General features: G+C 44.0%; 1 protein-coding gene across 1 annotated transcript in view; it reads left to right on the plus strand.

Moving 5' to 3' along the window:
• Positions 1–17,721, plus strand: part of PIK3IP1 (phosphoinositide-3-kinase interacting protein 1) — a 42,986-nt gene extending 25,265 nt beyond the window's left edge. The window contains exons 4-7 of the mRNA XM_086942833.1: positions 5,542–5,730; positions 9,583–9,771; positions 10,812–10,890; positions 15,757–17,721. Of these exons, the coding sequence (XP_086798959.1) occupies positions 5,542–5,730; positions 9,583–9,771; positions 10,812–10,890; positions 15,757–15,967 (668 nt within the window). The 3' untranslated portion in view covers positions 15,968–17,721. The remainder of the gene's footprint in view (positions 1–5,541; positions 5,731–9,582; positions 9,772–10,811; positions 10,891–15,756) is intronic.
• Positions 17,722–20,023: the final 2,302 nt, after the last annotated feature.

A 20,023-nucleotide genomic window follows, 5' to 3' on the forward strand; every position in this document is an offset into this window, starting at 1 on the left:
AATTACTACTTGTTTTTCTCAGTTTTAAAGTTGTTGGGTGCCTGCCATGGGAGTTTCCCACGTACAGCACAAACACTGTGTGGTTTGTCCACTCCCATATGTTTGAGATCACACTGGTAGGTTGACTACTATTTGTTTCACGCGATCTTTCGATTGTTCATTCTGTCCCGCTCTCTCCTGTTATCTTCGGACCTCAGGCAATATGAGGCTGATGTAAGGTGGCATGTAGCCCTCAACAAAATCCCAAAATAAATTAGGGTAATTATCATAAAGTGGTGTCTGGATTTTGAGGTATACTTGAGGGAATGTAGCTGCAAAGTTTTTCAGATCTATGTGAGTAGTTTCTCCACTCCAGGGTTTTTCTTTTGCATGCTGGAAATGTGGCCCTGGTTTTTATAATGATCCCCACAATACAGAGAAAAAAACTTGGATTGGAGCAGTTCATCATGCATGCATGGGAAGCTTGGCAGAGCAGAGGGAATTTACCCTGTTTTGGACCAGCGGTTTGAGCAGTTGCTGTGTACACATAATCCCTGTATTTACAAAACTGTAACAGGTTTTTTTATGGGTGTTTTGTCATCTGCTATGAACTGTCATTAAGGGTGCAAGGCTGCTGTCCTGGGTTTGCATTTAAAAACATAAAATTGCATTCTGGGAGTTGTAGACCTAGATCACTTCACTGGCTACAAGTGACCGCACAAACTTGGGAACAGTTATGTTATGTTATGTTACGTGGATTTGTACTGCGCACAGCTGCCCCAGCTAAGGGGCGTCCTGGCGCATGGCAAGGTAACACGCAACAGCCACAAGAAACACAACAGCTAAAAAGAAGGATCCAGGTTAAAATAAGAAAGTTTTAATAGCCTTACGAAAAGAAAAAAGATCCTCCAACAACCGAATCTCCACCGGAAGGGAGTTCCACAGTTCGGCTGCTTTGACCAGTGATTAAATATACCCAGTCGACTGGTATCCCTTTTTTTCACACCTTTTCCGCTGGCCCCATGTCAGGTGTGTGACTTTCAGCCATCCCACGTTTTTCACTTCAGGCATTACAAAGAAGCATGAGTTGGTGCAGTTGTGTACCAGACAGAAGTGGCTGATGCACACCCACAGGAAGGGGTGGCGGGGTTGGGGCGGGAGCAGTGGTGCTGGAATAATTTTCAGAGTGGCTGTGCTGTCATCAATGTTATGTCATTATGGGTAAATTACTTAATGTCCCCAAGGCCATGGACAGTGCCTGGATACCCTGACGAGTGATAAGCTGCACTATATAAACCCACAAATGAATTATTTATTGAAACGACATGGTTTGTGGTAAAAACTAAATTCTGCATGAAGGCGAGGTGTAGTAAAAGAACCACGTTCATTCAGCAGGAGAATAGTGGAGTATTAACAGGCGTCCAGTGATGCTTCTTACATCACATTGTCCCAATTTTGATTGAAATGACCTCTTTAAATGCCCAATCAAAGTGCGTCAACATGCAGTTTTACTGCTCATCCTATATAACACACAAATAAAGTGTCTTGCTTTGTTTTGATCGTATTAAAATCTTTGTTTCATCACACTTCAAAATTACAAAAAATATCTCATTTGAAATTATATATTTTCCTGTATTTGACTCGATGTTCCTGCAAAAGTTATTTGATCTTTACCCGCTCCTGATATATTTTGATTTACAAGTATACAAACAAGTGTGCAGATTTTGTTGTGTGTTAGTGACAATCCTTCTGGGGTACAAAGTGTGAAAGGTGAAGGCTGCATTGTATCCATTGTTTCTAAGTTGCAAAATGCACTCACTGCAGTTGAAGAAGAGAAAAGTAAATACCAGTAGCAATGTTAAAATAATAACCAGCAGTTTCTGAGGAGACATTGCCTAACATTTTACCTCTTTCTGTGAATGCACAGCAAATGTTACATGATTAAAACAAAATGCAACACCTTTTAAAGTCTTCCAGGGTTATTCTGAGGGGCAGTTGGTGACTGCCACCTCTACCCTCTTTTGCTGCAGGCCTCGTAACCTGCCTTTGCCCCGTTCCTAGATGTGTTATCTTTCCCCTGTTGCCCACCAACCTCTTCCATGCCACACCGCCCTCCCCACGCCACCCAGGGCAAGCACAGCCTCTGCGTGCCCCGTCGCGTTTATGTTGTGCACAGTCCCAGCTGTTGGTTTCGTAACCAGTTCTGTGGGGTCTGTAAGAGAGAGCCGCCCTCCCATCACCCGCCCTCCCCCCACCCGTCTCAGACGTGTATTCTCAGAATGCCTCGGTGCTGCCGGTTCTGAGAAGAGCCGTCCTGCGGCGTGTGTTAATATGCGGCTGTTTGTGTGGAAAATCACGGCGCGCTTCGCGTCCTGCTTCTCTTGGGCTGGACTCGTATACGTGCTCGTGGCAGCATCTGCCTCTGTGTACCTCCCTAGCCATGGTTTGTGTGGACCAGGAGTATGTCTGTGCACCTTCTTGCACATGCGTCATTATTACGCGCCTCTGTACTTTTCTACAAACGTTTGTGTGAGCAAGTGTGTCCATAACAATAATGTGTATGTTTGGGTCAGTGTTTGTGGGTGGGGAGGGTTGTCTTTATGAGTATTTTTGTGTGTACGTTGTGTGTGCGTTCCTGCATATAGTTAAAACGTTTTTATGTAATTGATTAATTTAAAGTAAACATGTTGCATACCTTGCAAATGTTCGTGGGTGCGTTGACGCGTGTCTGCTTGTGTCAGTTTGTGCATGTATGCTTGCGCACCTTCCTTTACGTCTTTGTGTTGGTATACACTCATGCATATATTTTAGTATGGGTACCCCCTCAAGAGTCTATGGTTTGGGTTCCTCTTCGTATATCTTTCTGGTCATACGTGCGTGTGTGTATTCTTGCATGGATTTGGTTCGTGCGATGCTTCTTGCTCATGCTAGCATGGCACGTGCGTGAACCAGCATATGTGTGTGTGCTCGAGTGTGTACATTCCTCCATATGATTGCACTTTATGCATATGGTTCTGTTTGAGGGTTTTTAGGAATTATGACATGGAACGTTTGCTGGGAGAGGGATCTGTTGTGTTTTTTGCTTAGTGGGTTAGCTGTGACGCTTTTATTATTGTCCAGATTTTTCTCGTTAAATAAGATTTACAATTCTTTCCAAACTTCCGATGGTATCGGGAATTTCTGATAGATTTTGAGTAGTTTGCGGCTGCACTGTGTTTTGTGTGTGTGTGTGTGTTTGAGGAGTTGACTAGTGCACCCTTTGCACACAACACTTGTGCTCTTCAGGTACAATAAGTCACTGTTGCTCAATTCCGCTTGTTCAGAGCTGAGTGTGGAATGATGAAAGGAGTGCCCAACTGCCGGGAGTCATACTTGTCTTTCAGGTTACAGACCGATGTGTGCAGCCGTCACCTGAACCCACTGAGCTTTCTGACCTGTAATCCCTGCGAGTCTGTGTACTGCCTTGGTAACGCGCTCTCTCTCCCTCTCACCCTTTCTCTCACTCTCTCTCCCCCCTCTCAAAGCCTCTCACCTCCGGTGATTGCAGGTGGGGCCCGCCCAAACTTAGTTATACTTTAACTCAGTACAAGAGATAGTCAAGCATTGGCAATGCCAGTAGGTCTAGCTTTAAAGGCATATTGTACAGTAATGTGAAACATTTCAAGTAAATAGCACTAAAATGGATATGTATTTGCGTGGATGCAAATAAATGTTGAGTAATATTGGTGTATGTTAAAAGGCAGGTGGCATTTGCCCTTTCAAGCCAGACCTAAGAATCCATGTAGGTTAAAGTCTGTCGTCCTCCCATCAGTGCTAAAGCCAGAGAAAACCACCATGAATTATCTAGTTATCTGAGACTTTTATAGAATTATAATGTCGTGTGTGTCCCTATAAGGTTAAGCAAGTTCAGCAGCTGGATAAGTAAACACAATGATCATAGCTGTGGGTAGGGCTTTCAATTTTTTGTGTGGAAGCATGTCTGCCCAACCAAAACTTATACCTCTGGCTACCAACATGTGGGCGGAGCCAAAGCCCCTCTATAGTGATGCTTACATAATTGTTTGGCGACAGCTGTCAAGCTAGCAGGCGCGGATGGCACGAGTAAGAGCGATGAGGCAGGGTAAGGGGTAAGTCGACAGATAACGGGATAGATAAAATTAAATTAAATAAAATCACATACCTTGCGCAAGGTAAGTGGTTTTATTATTTTATTTATATTTTATCTATTCCGTCGTCTGTTGACTTATTCCCCCCCTTCCCATACCCGCCGCGCTTACCTGTGCCGGGTGTGCCTGCAAGCTAGACCATCAAAACCACAATAGCGGGAAAGATGGAAGAGATAGACGGACAAACAGTGACAGACAGGGCCGGACTGGGAACAGAAACTGGCCCTTTCCTTCATATCTAACGATCTCAGGCCTACCTGTCCACTACTACCTCCGCTCCTCCGACTCTCAGGCACAAGACTCTACAACATCGCCTCTCTACATCTATCTAAGGAACAACCTTTCACATCTGCAATTTCCAACCACACTTCTACACCTCAACCACTCCCACACCGATCCACATTTGTTTTCCACTGCACTGCCTCAGACATACTGTTCCACTTTCACCACTCAGGCCTACAGCTCCAATTCTCCCTCTAAGGCGCACACATCCACTTCACCACTGTTACGAGTACCCTTCAATCCACACCGCCCGGAAACTTCCTGACACCCGTTTACTTCAGCCCCCGCCCTTCGTGGGAGGTAGATATCCTATCGAGACTTTGCTCCGCTTCCTAGTGCGAGGATGATCACGAGTTACTCATTCATAGGATACTGGACAGGTATTCGTTACTCATCTAGCCCTTGATCCTAAGTGATGGGAGACGAACAGTTACTCCTTCTATTCCTTCTGTCGCCAGTGGTTAGTACTTAGCAGTTACTACACACTCGGTCATCCTTATTCTTCGCGATGGCTGGGCACGCAAGCTCTTTTATCCTTCGCTGCTGGTGGCTGGATACTCATTCATTACTTTGAACTCTGTTATCCATCTCTTCGTGGGCTGGCATAGCCACCAGTGACTTGTTACTTGAGGCACTCCACACTCCCTCCCTAATCCCTGCTTCGGGATAAAAGCAGGGATCTGCCTTCCATGCAGCAATGGGTGGCCTCTAGCTGGTTTCAAAAGCAGGTATTTGGCCAGAGTCCCTGAATGTAGGTTCTTTCCTAGCCCAGTTTTGTTGGAATAATCTGGCTCTTCAAATTTGAATCTGCAATGATCATTTCGAATTCAGGAAATTGCTGAAGACTAGCCTATTCTAACCATGTTACTTTCTGCCTGTTATCCTGGTATTTGTGACAAGATACCCCTCTTGGGGTGATATGTGCGTGTTATAAATTTAATTACCATAAGTATCACACATCATGGTAGAGTCACACTTTTGGGCTGTTTCCCTTGCTCTTCAGGTCATGTACAGGTGTTGGTTGTTGTCGGAGGTGATGGATGCCGATTGAGGGTCCTGTAATGACTATTGCCTTATTAGCGACTTGTGACATTTTCAGGTTTTTCTCTTACAGTGCGGGGCACTCAGAGGCATAAGGCCACACTTGAGGAACTGCAGGACGTCGAAGGCGACACGAAGCAGGTTTATCACCCGGCTGACTTGATGACATCCCGGAGTGCACCTGGCACGGTGCAGCCGGAGGCTGGCATCAGTCCGAAGGAGCAAGCGAGGTCCAAAGAGAGCAATCCTGTAACGAGCACGGGTAAGCTGATGGCCGATGGTCCTACTAGTAGGAGAGTTTGTAATTCATACATCTGAACCATCTCCCACTACCTCCAGCATCTCTCTGTGGGAGATTGTCTCTGCAGTGCTTGGGCAACTCTCAATACAAGCTCAATGGGTAGGTTTTAGATGGTAGGGTGGGCCCATCTCATAGTGGGTAACTGGGGACACCTGCTTATCCACAAGTTATTGATCTGCCCAGGTTAGAAGAGGGCCGAACGGTTACCAGTTTTAAGGAACGGAAACTTAATTTTTTAATAATCAAACACTTAAACAGTTAATTTGGGTTTAAAAATGACATGACTACCCTTACAAATGGAGGGCACAGCTTTCTCTTTGAGAGTTCGAGGCATATCAGTCACTTTGGGTTGCGGCAGGGTTCTTCCAGAGTGCGAGATATGATCACACCACCCATGGGTTGTCACAAAGGCCCTTACCCTTCTGTATAATGAGAATAGCCGGTAGATGCAGCATCCCTTGTATTGGAGCTTGCACTTTTTAGGTCGAAGCCTTCCATTCAGTGCAGCTGTCTGGTTTGCTAACAACATCTTGAGGACATTCCGAAAGCTTCCCTGGGATTGCCTTCCGCTCATTGCCTACCATTGGCGTTGTGGTTTGTATCTCACATTTGATCGCTTTATTCGTTTTAGGCTGTCCAGCTTGAGGTCGTCACTTTTTTTGCCCAAACCCTATTTCTTGTATTCTTCCAACAGTAATTAATTTCTGTAAACAGGCTTTTAAATCTTGTTTTTATCTTGTCACATTTGATGTGCATTCAGAGGTAGAGGTCAAATCTTAGGCTCTGTCTTTCAGGAAGCATGCTCTTTACTTATATTTCTCTGACTTCAAAGTAAGAGGCTGTATGTGACAATTATGCTGGCTACTCGGGGTGTGCTGTACAATGGTATTTCATATAAATACTTTTATTTGATTTGTTAAAATCGTAAAAGGGTGGAACTTGCCACCTTTTAATAAACATAAACATCTTTGAATCAGCATAAAACAACATAAAACAACACATGCCCGTGTCCTAAGCGACTTTGTACAGATCGTGTCCTAAGCGACTTTCCACAGATATACATGATAAGTAAAAACAGGGAGAGCGTTTTTAAATGTACAAAGATAAAAAGAAACAGTGGTAGCACTATTTTAAGGCAGTGGCCCTCTCATTGAAATATAGGGCCCAACAAATGACTGTTATAACAGGAGGTGCTGCCAGATAAGGGCTTACATTTAATTAGATTAAATAGCTGTACAATGCTATTTTTTTCTAGTACAAAATGTAAATGTCTTAAATTAACTGTGCCGATATTTCAGAATGTTGAAAGCATAAATATAGCTCATTTTTTGGTAATTCTGAAAGCTGATGGAAACAAATATTTGTATACGGTCATAACAAATCAATACACCAGGTGATGACATTTCCACACATTATCGTTTGTGCGCTGTATACGTTTATCTGCAAAACTGTATAGCTGTGTAAACATAATGATCATTTCAATTTAAGATGTATTGTCTGTAATGGCAGCGTGCTACCATGTTATGCATAATCTACTTTACTCCACTCTATTCTGCACCACTCAACAACACTGCACTCTGCACTACTCCACACTACACCACTCCACTCCACACTGCGGCACTGCACTACACACTGCACCACTCCACACTATGCCACTTCCCTCCGTGTCACTGCATTCTACTCTGCACCACTCCACTGTACTTAACTTCACTCGACTCCGCTTTACTCTACACCACTCTGCTCTGCCAATGCACTCTACCCCACACTACTCTACTTGGTACCACTACACTCTTCGCCAAGCCACTCAAATCTGCTCTTCACAACTGCACTCCGTGACACTCTGCTTTATGCCACTGCACTCTACTCTGAAACAATCTACTCTACTACACTCTGCGCTGTTCCACTCTACGTCACTCCACTTTACTGAAATCTGCCCTGAACTACTCCACCTCACTGCACTCTATGCCACTCTGTCAATGTACTCTACTTGACTTTACTCAAAACCAATACACCCAAGCCACTGCACTCCCTGACTATCTAATCTGCACCACTGCACTGTACTCCTCTTCACCCTATTCTCAACACTCTACGCCACTGCACTCTACTCTATACCATTGCACTCTATCTCACTTTATTCTGCACCACTGTACACCACTGCACTCTTCGCCACTCTACTCTACACCATTGCTCTCTACAACACTCTACTCTGCAACACTGCACACTCTGCACCTCTCTACTCTGTGGCACTCTACCCTGCAGCACTGCACTCTAGCTCACTGCATTGTACTCTGCACCATTCTACTCTCCGCCAATGCACTCATCAGTGTACTCTATGCCACTACAGTCTATGCCAATCCACTCTACGCCACTCTAATCTACTATGCACCACTGCACTCGGACTGCACTCTACTCCACTTCACTCTACGCGTCTGGAGTGGTGTGGCTCACTGGTTAGAGGCGGCAGACCCGGAAGCAGAGAACGGCCCGGGACCAGGGTTCAATCCCCAACGCGGCAGGGTTGTGAACCAGGGTCAGTGGACTTGATAATTCTCGCCTCGGTGCCTACTCTAAACAGGGATCACACTCGGCAACTCTGGGTATTACTCTGGAAAGCCAGGACGGGTTCCCCAGTGGTCTATAGCGCCAGGACGCCTCCGGGTAGCAGTGCGCTTTACAAGACACCTTTGTGCTGTGCCAGTCATTCAAGTTTGCAATGACTTTCTATTGGAAAAGGTACTTTCATCCCGAATTAAAAACACATTTTGGATTTCAAATTTATTGTCATTTGAAAAAGAAATTGCAAATGGTTGTATTTTAAGTACAGTTAGTTTTACATTTATTGGCAAATTGTTGAGACCAAAAACAGGGTTTCTGGCAATCTAGTGGATTTTTATTTTTGCCTAGAGCAGTTACCTATAGTTTAAAAGATTGTTTTAAGGTTTTTATTCTGTTGTCACAATTGAGCAGATAGACAACATATATTTTGTTTTGTAAAGTGCCTTTTTTCTAGCCTGATTAAAATTTGTAACCCAGGGGCTGACATTTTTTAGCCCCGAAAATGGTGCCTGCACACAACCACCACGTTTCTACTTGAACCATTAGTGAACCGCAAGCGTGTACCCATCTTTCAAATTTTAATCTCCATCTTTGTCACTTGTGAGCTTGCAAATTTATGGTGGTGCACTATGCCGTATCGATAAATGGTAAACTTCTGAGGAAGTGTGTAAATACCTATGTCAAAAGCAAAACTACTTGTCCAGTAATCTGATAGCGGTTGGATTAAATGCCACATTGAATGAAAAAATATTGAAATATCAATGCCTGTCCCTTTTAAAAACCCTGTTGCATTGTCATAAAATCTGCTAGTTTCTCCCAGGTTACTACTACATTCTGTAGAAAATTCTGCAATATTTCGGATAACTTCCTCTTAAGCACTCACGTCTCGGAAGAGAGAAACTGGCGTGCAAGCCTCCATCCCCACCACTCAACTATTTAGGATAGACATTTGCTTTTGATTTAGGTGGTTTAACTCTTCGGGCAGAGAACTCTGGGTGGGCCAGATTGAGGTTTGGAAAACACATGTTCAGGTAGGGTTCCTGACTGTTGGCTGCATATGAGCCCTGCAAAGAAACCTATTTAATTCACGGTCCTGGGCTGTCTGATTGCAGCAGGAGACTGGTTTCGGTGAGGGACTCGTCATGATGGATGTGGTAAAGGAAGATGCACAGTCCACAATGGACAATCACTTAAATATGTTAGTGAGGTGACACTTGATACAACATTTCGGCTAACGTTTTCCATATTTTCTTTCAGCGCGGGACACTCTTAGCCCTACTGCTGTGGCTGGTAATCCTCAGGATGCGGAACCCGACAAGACACAAGTATTCGAGTCGGCTGACTTGCTACCGGCCCGCGGTGAATCTGCAGCGGTGCAGCCAGTCATTGGGATCAGTCAGCGGGTCCGAGTGAAGCCGAAAGAGAAGAAAGATTTGGGGACCCTTGGTAAATTTATTCAAGTGTTTAAACTAGTAATGCAACCTCTGACCCGTCTCCCCCGCTAAAGTTGTATTTATCTGCCGTTTTACTGCCTAGAGACCTACCTGACTCATGACTTGTACACCACGCACCTGAGTGACCCTAGCACCACGCTTCCTAATAATATTTTTCTACCAGCCTTTGTGCCATCTTTAAATTTCCAACCCTGGCGAGTGCACTGTGTCACTGAACTATCTTTAACACACCAGAGGGGATTTTATTCCTTTGCCACCACCATTTGTCCAAAGGACACGTCTTTGCATACCATTCCATGATATTCTGGTGCTGTACTGGGTGCTTGGCTCTAGTGTGTGATGCAGACCCTGCACACATACTTCATGTGCCGGGCACACATCTGCTGCTCTTGAGTCCTTCCCTCCACATCTGCCAATCCTAGGGCGACCTCTGTTCTTCATGCAGCAATGGGTGGCCACAGCTGGTTACAAAAGCAGGTATTTGGCTAGAGTCCCTGATTGTAGGCGTCAAGGGAAAAACTTAAGTGCCATTTTGTTCTTTCTTATACCTTAAAATTAGCACAATTATTTTAGTTTTTGGAATTCTTTTCCTACAAGCAGAGCTGAAAGTCGGCAGTTAAACTTACTTTAAGGCATGCATCTGAACCCAAAGCAAGCTTGATTAAAAAATTATCTGAAAATGGTGTGACGTGTGAGGGATTGTGGGCTTTTGGGCTTTTGCTCAACATTATAGTGAACGTAGGGGAGACGCCAGCATTTGTGGATTACGCAAACGACAAGAGGCTGTTTTGAGGCCCTCCACTATGGGCCAGTCTTGAGTAGACCTCAAGCCAACTTCCATAAAGTTGCTTTTGTAAAAATAGATGACCGGGATATGTAGAGATTGTGAAGGGGTCCTCAAGCTGCCAAACAAGTGAATATTCCTCTGCTCTCCCCCTTCTCCACCCACACGGGTGCCCCTTGAGTTTCATGTCCTCCACCATGTGGCAGTGGATGCATCAGGTCCTCACGCTCTGGTATGTTTTTCCACAGGTTACGTGCTGGGCGTCCTCATGATGGTCATCATTATTGCAATAGGAAGTGGTATTGTCGTGGGATACATATACAAGAGGTTAGTATTGCATTCGGCGGGCATGATGCCTCTTCTAGGGGTGGTGGTGTAATATTTTGTTACTGGGAATCGTATTGTAATTGTATTGTATTGTAATTGCATTTATATAGCGCTTACTACTACTGACGAGGCGTCGAAGGCGTTGAATCAGTATAGTGAAACATGCAAGTACATTTTAAGTGGTAGATAGGCTAGTCAGTTGTTTGGATTTAGAATGATAGCAGAAGGATAGAGGAGGAAAAAAGGTTTGTATTTATATAGCGCTTGTTACCCTTGATGGGGTGTTGAAACATGCTATTCAGGAAGCCCATAAATTTCAGTGGGGGATATTAGTCCGTTATTTGGAGTGAGAAGGATAGCGGAGGGATAAAAGGGAAAGACAGGTTTGCATTCATACAGCACTTGTTACCCCCATGGGGGTTGCATCATTTACCGCTGGTGTACAGGCACACCACAATGGTACTACCTTCAGACTTATGGCCTTTAAGTGGTTGCAAGGTCGCGAAATCGAGCCTTAAATAGAGAAGGTGGAGAAGTTTAGGAATTCAGAGACAGTATGACTGGTTCAGTGAATAACACTCAATAAACTTAATGGCCAATCAGAGCGTGCTCTTCTGAAAATAAATAGGCCTTTATTGGTAAAGAAAAAACAGAACAGTAATATGTACATAAAATACCGAAAGTGCTGACACTTTTGTGGAGTTTATTGATTTTTAGCGTATTTAGTTAGTTTTTCATGATATTTGTACTTCTTGAAACATTTATGATACAGGCAATGTCATTCTGTCTTATCATATCCAATGCATTTCGGGCATTAAGAGGTCATGCCCTTCATCAGGGAAATAGACACTGTAAGAACGAAAATGAAGTAACATTACTAGTGATTTAAAAAAAACTTGCGTCAAAATCACAACGGTGCATAAAGGTCAACAGTGCAATGTGGTCATGTGGGTACGGTATATAAACAAGGGTGTGGTATATACACAAGGGGTGAGGGGAAGCAATTACTTACATGCCTTTCTTCATGTAAATATCAGATCTGAAAGGAATAGGGAGGATACTATTAGGCTGGTGGGATCGCGGGGATTGAACAAAGCTTAAAACGAAGGATTTATACACGAGTCAAAAAACGCGTGTGTTTCACAATGAAACTGACCTGGTGGAGTGTATCAGCTGGTTTATTGGATATGATAAGACAGAATGACATTGCCTGTATCATAAATGTTTCAAGAAGTACAAATATCATGAAAAACTAACTAAATACGCTAAAAATCAATACATTTTGCTGCTTAACATCAAACACTACGGAATGGAAATCTTTTCTTTGTAGAAAGATAATGACTAGTGTGCCCAACAAGGGATGACCCTAGAGACCCTCTAGGTTCACATTTTTTGCATTTACCTTCGACGCCATTGGACCCTTGGCGCCACCTTTTGGAGCACCTACAAAAATTAACTAACTATTTTGAAATCTGAAACGAACTTTTGTTATATACAACCAGCTGTGCATCTATCCATTTCTATATTGTACTTTTGTGGAGTTTACATGCAGAATTATCAGGCTCTCTCAAGTTTGTTTACATCCCACAAAGGTTGTGTGTTTTCAGGCAGCTGTAATATTTTCTGTCTCCCCTTTCTCTTGCTAACAGTCCGTCTGGACACAGACCAGTTAGACCGCACAGGACCCCGTTCCACAGGCCACCTAAGATTGACCCGCCCTTTGTTAGTTACGTTCCAATCTGAACTACAATAGAATTCAGATATTTTTGGAATCGTATTACCTTTGTCTTGGAAAAGGTCCAGAAATAAGCCAAAGGGTGAAACGAGTGTGTGAAAAATCTTAAAAGAGGAAGAATTGTAAATCTAATTTATGGAGTGCTGTGGACTGTACATACTTGGGGCTATAATCGTAATATCACAAATCTTGAGCAAAACTATTTGTTCTACAACTGCATCAAGTTGAACCTTTTCTACATGATTTTTGGTAAGCAAACTAGTAGTTTTTCTGCCTACTATCCTACCCTCTTTTTGCCTCAGATTGGTACTGAAGCAAAATCCAATATTAGACACCTTTTAAGTCACAGCAAATCTTTTAACATAAACGGAGGCATAATGTGGGACACATCCCTTTACAGCCCTGATGACCTGAATTAATTATTAAACAGATGGTTTAAATTACTGTTCCCCTTTCCCTTTAATTTATTTTAATGTGAGTCGTGTGTGAGTCTATTACAGTCATTCTGCAAAGAAATATTTTTGTTTCATGTAACATCCATAAAAAGTTTATTTTAGAATAAAACAGGACCTCGCATATAAGAAATGGGAGGGAGTCCTAGAGATTATTTGCAGACGTAATAGTGTTACAACATTGAAAACACACATCACTATCCCTCAATATTAGATGTAACAACTTTAGAATTTGGACAAGTATCCCTGTGCACTGTCAGTGACCTGGTCAAAGACAGCATAAAAGAGCTGAAATTTGATCATAAATTCAAAGCTTTTTTTAATCAATCAATCAGCAAATTTGTATAGCGCGCTACTCACCCGCTAGGGTCTCAAGGCGCTGGGGGGAGGGGGAGTCGCTACTGCTCGAACAGCCTTGAGTTGTTTCCTGAAAAAGAGATGATCCTGGGTCAGCCGTAGGTGGGTGGGGAGGGAGTTCCATGTCTAGGCCGCCAGGTAGGAGAAGGATCTTTCTCCTGGCGGTGGATCTGCGAATTCGTGGGACGGTGGCGAGGGCGAGGTTGGCGGATCGAAGCTGGCGAGTGGGTGTGTAGAATGCGAGGCGGCTGTTGAGGTATTTGGAGCCATGTCGTGGAGAGCCTTGTGTGCGTGGGTGAGGAGTCTGAACGTGATCCTCTTGTTGACGGGGAGCCAGTGCAGGTCTCTCAGATGTGCAGAGATGTGGCTGTGACAAGGGATGTCCAGGATGAGTCGAACAGGGCCCCCCAAAAGGCATTCAGCCCCGTGCTCCCAAAATACTTAAGATGTCCCAGACCACACTGCTCTCCGAATAGAAATCTCGTCCTCTTCTATCTGCCAGTATCGTTCCCTGCCCGTGCATCAGCAACATTGCAATCTGCCATCGACTGGCACAATTACTCTGAACCCTCAAACAAGCACTGTGGCATACTGCACTTGCAATATTGTATTCTGCATTTCCACTATTCATATGGCCTCACTTTGATATGGTACTGTGATGTCCTGCTCACTTACTGACAATGTCACACACTCTGCTTGCCCTGGCACTATAGCATACTGCGGCCAAACCGGCTCTAGCAAGCAGTGTCGCCAAGCTAGAAATATTACTAGACTACGCTTGCACTGGAACTGTATCGCATGCGTCATACTGGCAATCTCAACATTTGTCACCATACTTGGAACATCACAGTGATTCCCCATCACTAGCAATGTGATATTGCTGGTGCCTTCGCAATTACACACTTCACCCCCACACTACAAATATCACACCTCCGCCTTGACGTTGGCATTACTGGATTAGCAACATCACATTCTCCCAGGTATGAGTGATATCACAAAGATCTGAAACTAGCTGGACCAATTTCACATACTGCCCTTCAATTTGCAATAAAACACTGTGCACACACATGGCACACTTAGGTTGCAATGACACTGGCGGACGTTTGCCCTTATTTCTAGTATGGAAGTAAATCCACCAGTCTGCCAAGGAAGCAGGGAAATGTACTTTGCGGCCTTGGCACAAGACCACCCACCATAGGTGTAGTAAGTGCTATATACACGTTAAAATACAATGCAGTACAATATAGAGAGATCTCTGCCAGGCAGATGAAGACCTTTGCACCTTTAGCAAATATCCTTTTGCAGTGGCTTCTTTGAAGCCATCATGATAACGGTGCCCCCTATGCAGAGGTTGGTTGGAATTAGGCAATGCCAGGTTACTCACCGGTACTTTGACCTTTAGGTTCTTGTATTGATGAGTCCCTCAAAGAAATGTTTTTGCCAGGACAGTGGCCTTAGTCTTTAATTTTGCTAGTCGCTTAGGTGCTAAACCAATTAAGGCTCTTATTTAAATTTATCAGGCGAAATGAATCTCTTTGGCTTCTTATGGGAGTGACATTTGGGGCTACAAAAATACGCAAGAGGTGCAAATACTAGAGAATGAATTTTAAAGGTGCCTTTTTTTGGCAGTGCCCCAATCCACTGCCTCCTGTGTGGTTCAGGAAGAACTCGTGGTGGGCTACCTTTCGGATGTATTGGAAATACAGCCTTTGTTAAGATGGATCACAATATGGTCTAACCCTGACCTGAACTCAACAGGACTATCCTAAGGGATTGTATGTAATTGGACAAGGCGAAATATATATCATGGCTTAATTATGTTATTCATATTTGCCATGAGATGGGCCGGCCTGACCTGTATACCCACCCTGAGATCATTAGTAAGGGAGATTTATTAGACACCTTTTCAAAGAGGGGATTCACTCAGGCTAGATCCGCTTTCATCTTTTTACAAATGTTACCCAATGAATTTGTTTGTTTTATTGTTGCCAGTTTTTTTATGTCCACTGTTAGATGTAGAAAAAAATGGGGTTAATTTACATTTGGTATACATGGTTTACCTCTTTTTTTTTCTTTATCCTGATGACTCATTATGGTTTTTGAGGCTTATTATTCATCAATTCCATCTTTATATATGGAAAATGTGATCAAAATTGATTTTTATTGTGTCAAGATGAATTTCTCTCTGTGAATGTTTACTAATAATATTATTATTGGTATGTAACTGTTACACCCTCGTATTTGTTTATATCTTTCATTGTTTTGATTATTAACTTAATAAAGATTATTCTGACTGACTCCCTCAAACCTTCCTCTCCCTAGGGGTCGGGACTTGAAGAAGCAGCGCGAGCAGACGGTGTACGAGCGTGAGATGCAGCGCATCACTCTACCACTGTCCGCCTTCACCAACCCTTCCTGCGAGATTGTGGACGAGAACACCATTGTGGTGCATGCAAGCCAGACGCCTGTGGAGGAGGGTCTCCAAGAAGGAGATGTCCCTTTGATGGGTCAGACTGGCACCCCAGGGGCCTGAAAATAACAGTGCGTGAACGCACCTATTGGGACATGCAGCAGAGCGCACGCCCGACCTCCATTTTAGAGCGTCCGTCTTGCTATGTCTATATTGTTTTCCCCCCCTTGGTCGGTGGCTTCCAGAGAGGGCTTGGAGGGGCTCAGGGACACTGGTCACAACAGCCTCAATTGGATGTTCTAAGGTGCAACTTGTAAGGAGCAAAGGCGGACTGACACACTGGTGACCTTGAGATCCGAGGTGCCTGAGCTTGGGCGGGAAACCCTATGGTGCGTGGTCACCATCCGTGTATTTGTCACTTCAAACCCGTCTGACCGGTCAGTTCTGTGTTATGTTCATCATTGTGTCCAGGGAGGGAAATGGGAGTCATTGAAGTAATCTACAGATGAAACGCGACACCGTGGTACGTGCCGGGTGTCCAGGTAGTGGCAGCTGCTTGGGCAGAACATGGGCGCTTTCCTGGAGCTCCAATCAGGATGTCTGCCCGCGTCACATGTTGAAGTACTCGTCATTGTCGAGGTGCCCTTAATAATTGTGCTTTTCATTGTTTTAAGAGCGGGGAGAGGGGAAAACCAGTGCTTCGCAACAAGACTACCGTAACCTTTATTGAAGTAGGGCTATCCAGAGATTGTGGCAAGTACATGCAGTGTGGTAGCGGTGGCTCAGTTCTTTCCATTTTAGGTACAAGTGTTAAGAGACAGGATGGGCATTAATCGACGAGGTAAAGAAAAAGCAAAAACTAAAAATGAAAGAAACACTGACTGTAAGTGAGACACTGGCCAAGAATGTCTAGGGCTGTAGCAGGAAGCGTTTACTTGCAAACAGTAGTGTCACTGCACACTTTTGTCCAAGATAAGCTATATAATGAGTATATTACTCACATGCACATGGGTACAGCTGCAAATTTAGTGGGGTGTGGGCGGGACTTTCTGTGCGGCCTCGTGGCACAATGGCTTATATGCAAGAACCTAATAGTACGCACAAGACAATGAGTAGTTTTAGCAGAGGCTGGTGACCATAGGTGCATTGCGACTCGCTGCAATATTTTGCGTAGAGGAATAATGGATTTGCTGCAGAATTCTGTGTGCAATGTGCAGGCAACAGATCCAGATCCATTTGAGGTTGGTAAAGTATGTTCTATCAAGTTGGATATTGGTACCACCTGTACCTAGAGGACCACATATAAAGCCGTTTGTGGGTACATCAGTGCAGGAACAAGGCGAGGATATTTCCAGGGTACATCAGTCAAGTCCGTCTTAAGGAAACGCTTAGCTGTGGACACAGCTTCTGGTGGCAGACAAGGTCTCTGTTTGCTGCTTCTTTTGAAGTGTTTCAAATGCAGTTTGAACAGGAGAGTGATTGACAGGGCACATGGTGGCTAGGTTTACAGATCTTCCAAGAGTGCTTTTCGACCTCTTTATCGACAATGTGAGGATGGATTTGGGTTGCATTGTCCGGCTGAACCTATCACTGGGTCACGTCTCATGAAGCTTCCAGCCACAGCTATCCCCAAACTGCAAAACCCACCACTGCAACCTGTATCCTAAAACTAGTTGCCACATGAATGTGCATAGCCCTGGGGGCTGTGGGAGCGAAGGGAGCTTCAGAGCAATAGTAGAGGTATCCCCAAGGACAATATTCCAGCAGCAAAAAGGTTAGTTGTGGAGAAGTGATTTTTTTTCTATTTTGTTACTGCCTTGTAAGTATTGTTTCATTGTAAATAGTCTAAATACCTCATTATTAAAAGACAAAACCAATGTGTTGTGTGCGACTTTGTCCCATGATTTGGTGTTTGAATATGCCTCCTGCTCAGTAGACTTGCGTATGCGTTCCACGTGCATGCTGACTTGTGCATTGTGGAATGGGCTAGAAGTTCCATAGGAACAAGATGCTCCCCTATTTGCAAAGACCAAATAAAATTAATTGCAATAACGCAATAGATACTATAGAAGTATGCTCTGGAGCTTGGTTTATATAGCATGTCTTTGCCTTACCTTAGCATCCATGTGGACCCTTAACTGCGGTCCGGTCAGAACCCACTTCACACTCGTGCTTCGTAAAGGAGTGTAGTTCCTAAGGTAAAAATGCCTGCTATGGATTTAAAAAGTGGCGTATAGAGGAGTACAAGGCAAGGGTGCTGATTCATACAGAATATTGAGATAAAGGGCATATTTGTCATACTCTCACAAAATGCAACAAACCACCTTGCTGCTCAAAAGGGCAGGAATGTACTGTATTTAACATAATACGTGCATTCCTGTCCTATCCTCGGCCTGGCCTATTTTCGACTGCCTAGTGCAAACGTTGGAACCGTTGCATCTTGGTGCAAGGGTGTCTGCATTGTAAGCAGGATTATTTTTGTACAGGAAGGAATTACTTCCTGCACAAAAACAATCCTATAAGGCATTCTCCCCTGTCTATGTCTGCTGCAAAATGCAGCACACCTAGAAAGAGGATAAAACCAGGAGAAAGAAACCTATTTCTCCTCATTACGCCAATGGAGACATAGCATTTTGATGCATTCCTAGGTCTACCACTAATGGTAAATCTGGGAATTGGCCAAAATCCCTGGGTGGATGAGTGGGAGTGCCCACGCTCCACCCATGGACCGCCTCCCTGGGGCAGAGTGGTGCAAGGCTGCGATTTGCGCTGCGTTATGTTACTCCAGATATTATTTTATTTTCTATTTTTAGAGTTTTATGTGGGGCAAACTTGACCCAAAGGTATCGGAGCGCTTTAAAGAGTTTGCACAGCAATGTTTATAGGAAACACATCAGACAAAAATACAGGCTACAAATATACAAGAGATGGTGTAGTAGATGGGTGAAATAGTTGGATGGAGCAATGGTAGGTGTTACAGGGTTAAGAGGAGCAAATGCACAATTATTTCCAGAGGTAGCAATGTTCAAGCTCTTTGTGGGTTAGTGGGTACTTGTATCCGAGAGCAGTGATTGTTTTAGGAGGTAGGGTTCAGATATTTTTTGAGGGGAAGTAGTTTGAGGTTTTTCTAAAGTGTAGAAATGATTAAGTGTTATGAAGATTTTGTGGCAGAGCATTCCAGATTCTGTGTGCGTTCCCTGAGAATGAACGGGTGGGTGATTTTTCTTTCTTGAATTTGGGCAAAATCAGGAGCAGAGAGTTTGAACTTCGCAGAGGCCTCTTTCTGCCACCTTTGATAGTTTGTTTGCAAGGTAGATAGGTTTTTCAGGGTAGAGAGCTTTCTGGGTTATGCAGGCAGTTTTGAATATACTTCTCTCGTTGATTGGTAGCCAGTTGAGCCTTTTAAGTGTGGGAGTGATGTGATCATAGCGGCTCTCCCCTGAAAGATGTCCAGCTGCTGCATTGAGTGTGGATTTCATAGGGATATGGTAGATATTTTGGGTACAGGTGAGCATTGCGTTATAGTAGCCCAGACTGGAGCTGACTAGGGATTGCACTATAGTCTACAAGGCAGATGAAGGGTTTTATGTTTTTTTCAGTGAAGAAAACACTTTTTGTCGAGGCAATGTTATGGTCTTTCATATTCAGGTTTTTGTCAAGTGTAATCCCTAGTGACTTTACAGAGTTGGAGATAGATAGTTTGCAGTTTAGTGCAGTTAGGCTGTCAAGCCATTTGTGGAATGGATGGACTTTCCTTTAGGTTCAATGAGGACAAGTTTGGTTTTGTTGGGGTTAATTATGTGGTTGTTGGTCAGCCAGAATTGTACCTTGTAGGGCGAGTTGTTTAGGTGCTGGATGTCTTTAGATGATGAGACTTTAAAGTAGAGTTGGGCATCATCTGTATGGAGGTGGGAGGCGATTCTGGCTTGTTTCAGGATCCTTGCAAGGGGTTCCATATAGGGGTTGAACAGGGCAGGGGATAGGGATCCTTGGGTGACTGCTTATGGGACTGATACTGCTGGTGAGGTGGAATTGTTTAGTTTGATTAAGCGAGATTATTGGTTCAGATATGAAGCGAACCACTGAAGAACGGCACCATTGATGCCTGCACGTTGTGGGAGGGTTTTTAAGAGAATTTTGTGGTTGACAGGATCAAAAGTCACCAAGCTGTCCAGGAGG

The sequence above is a fragment of the Lissotriton vulgaris genome, chromosome 11 (genome assembly GCF_964263255.1).
Source record: "Lissotriton vulgaris chromosome 11, aLisVul1.2, whole genome shotgun sequence".
NCBI classification, from domain to species: Eukaryota; Metazoa; Chordata; class Amphibia; order Caudata; family Salamandridae; genus Lissotriton; species Lissotriton vulgaris.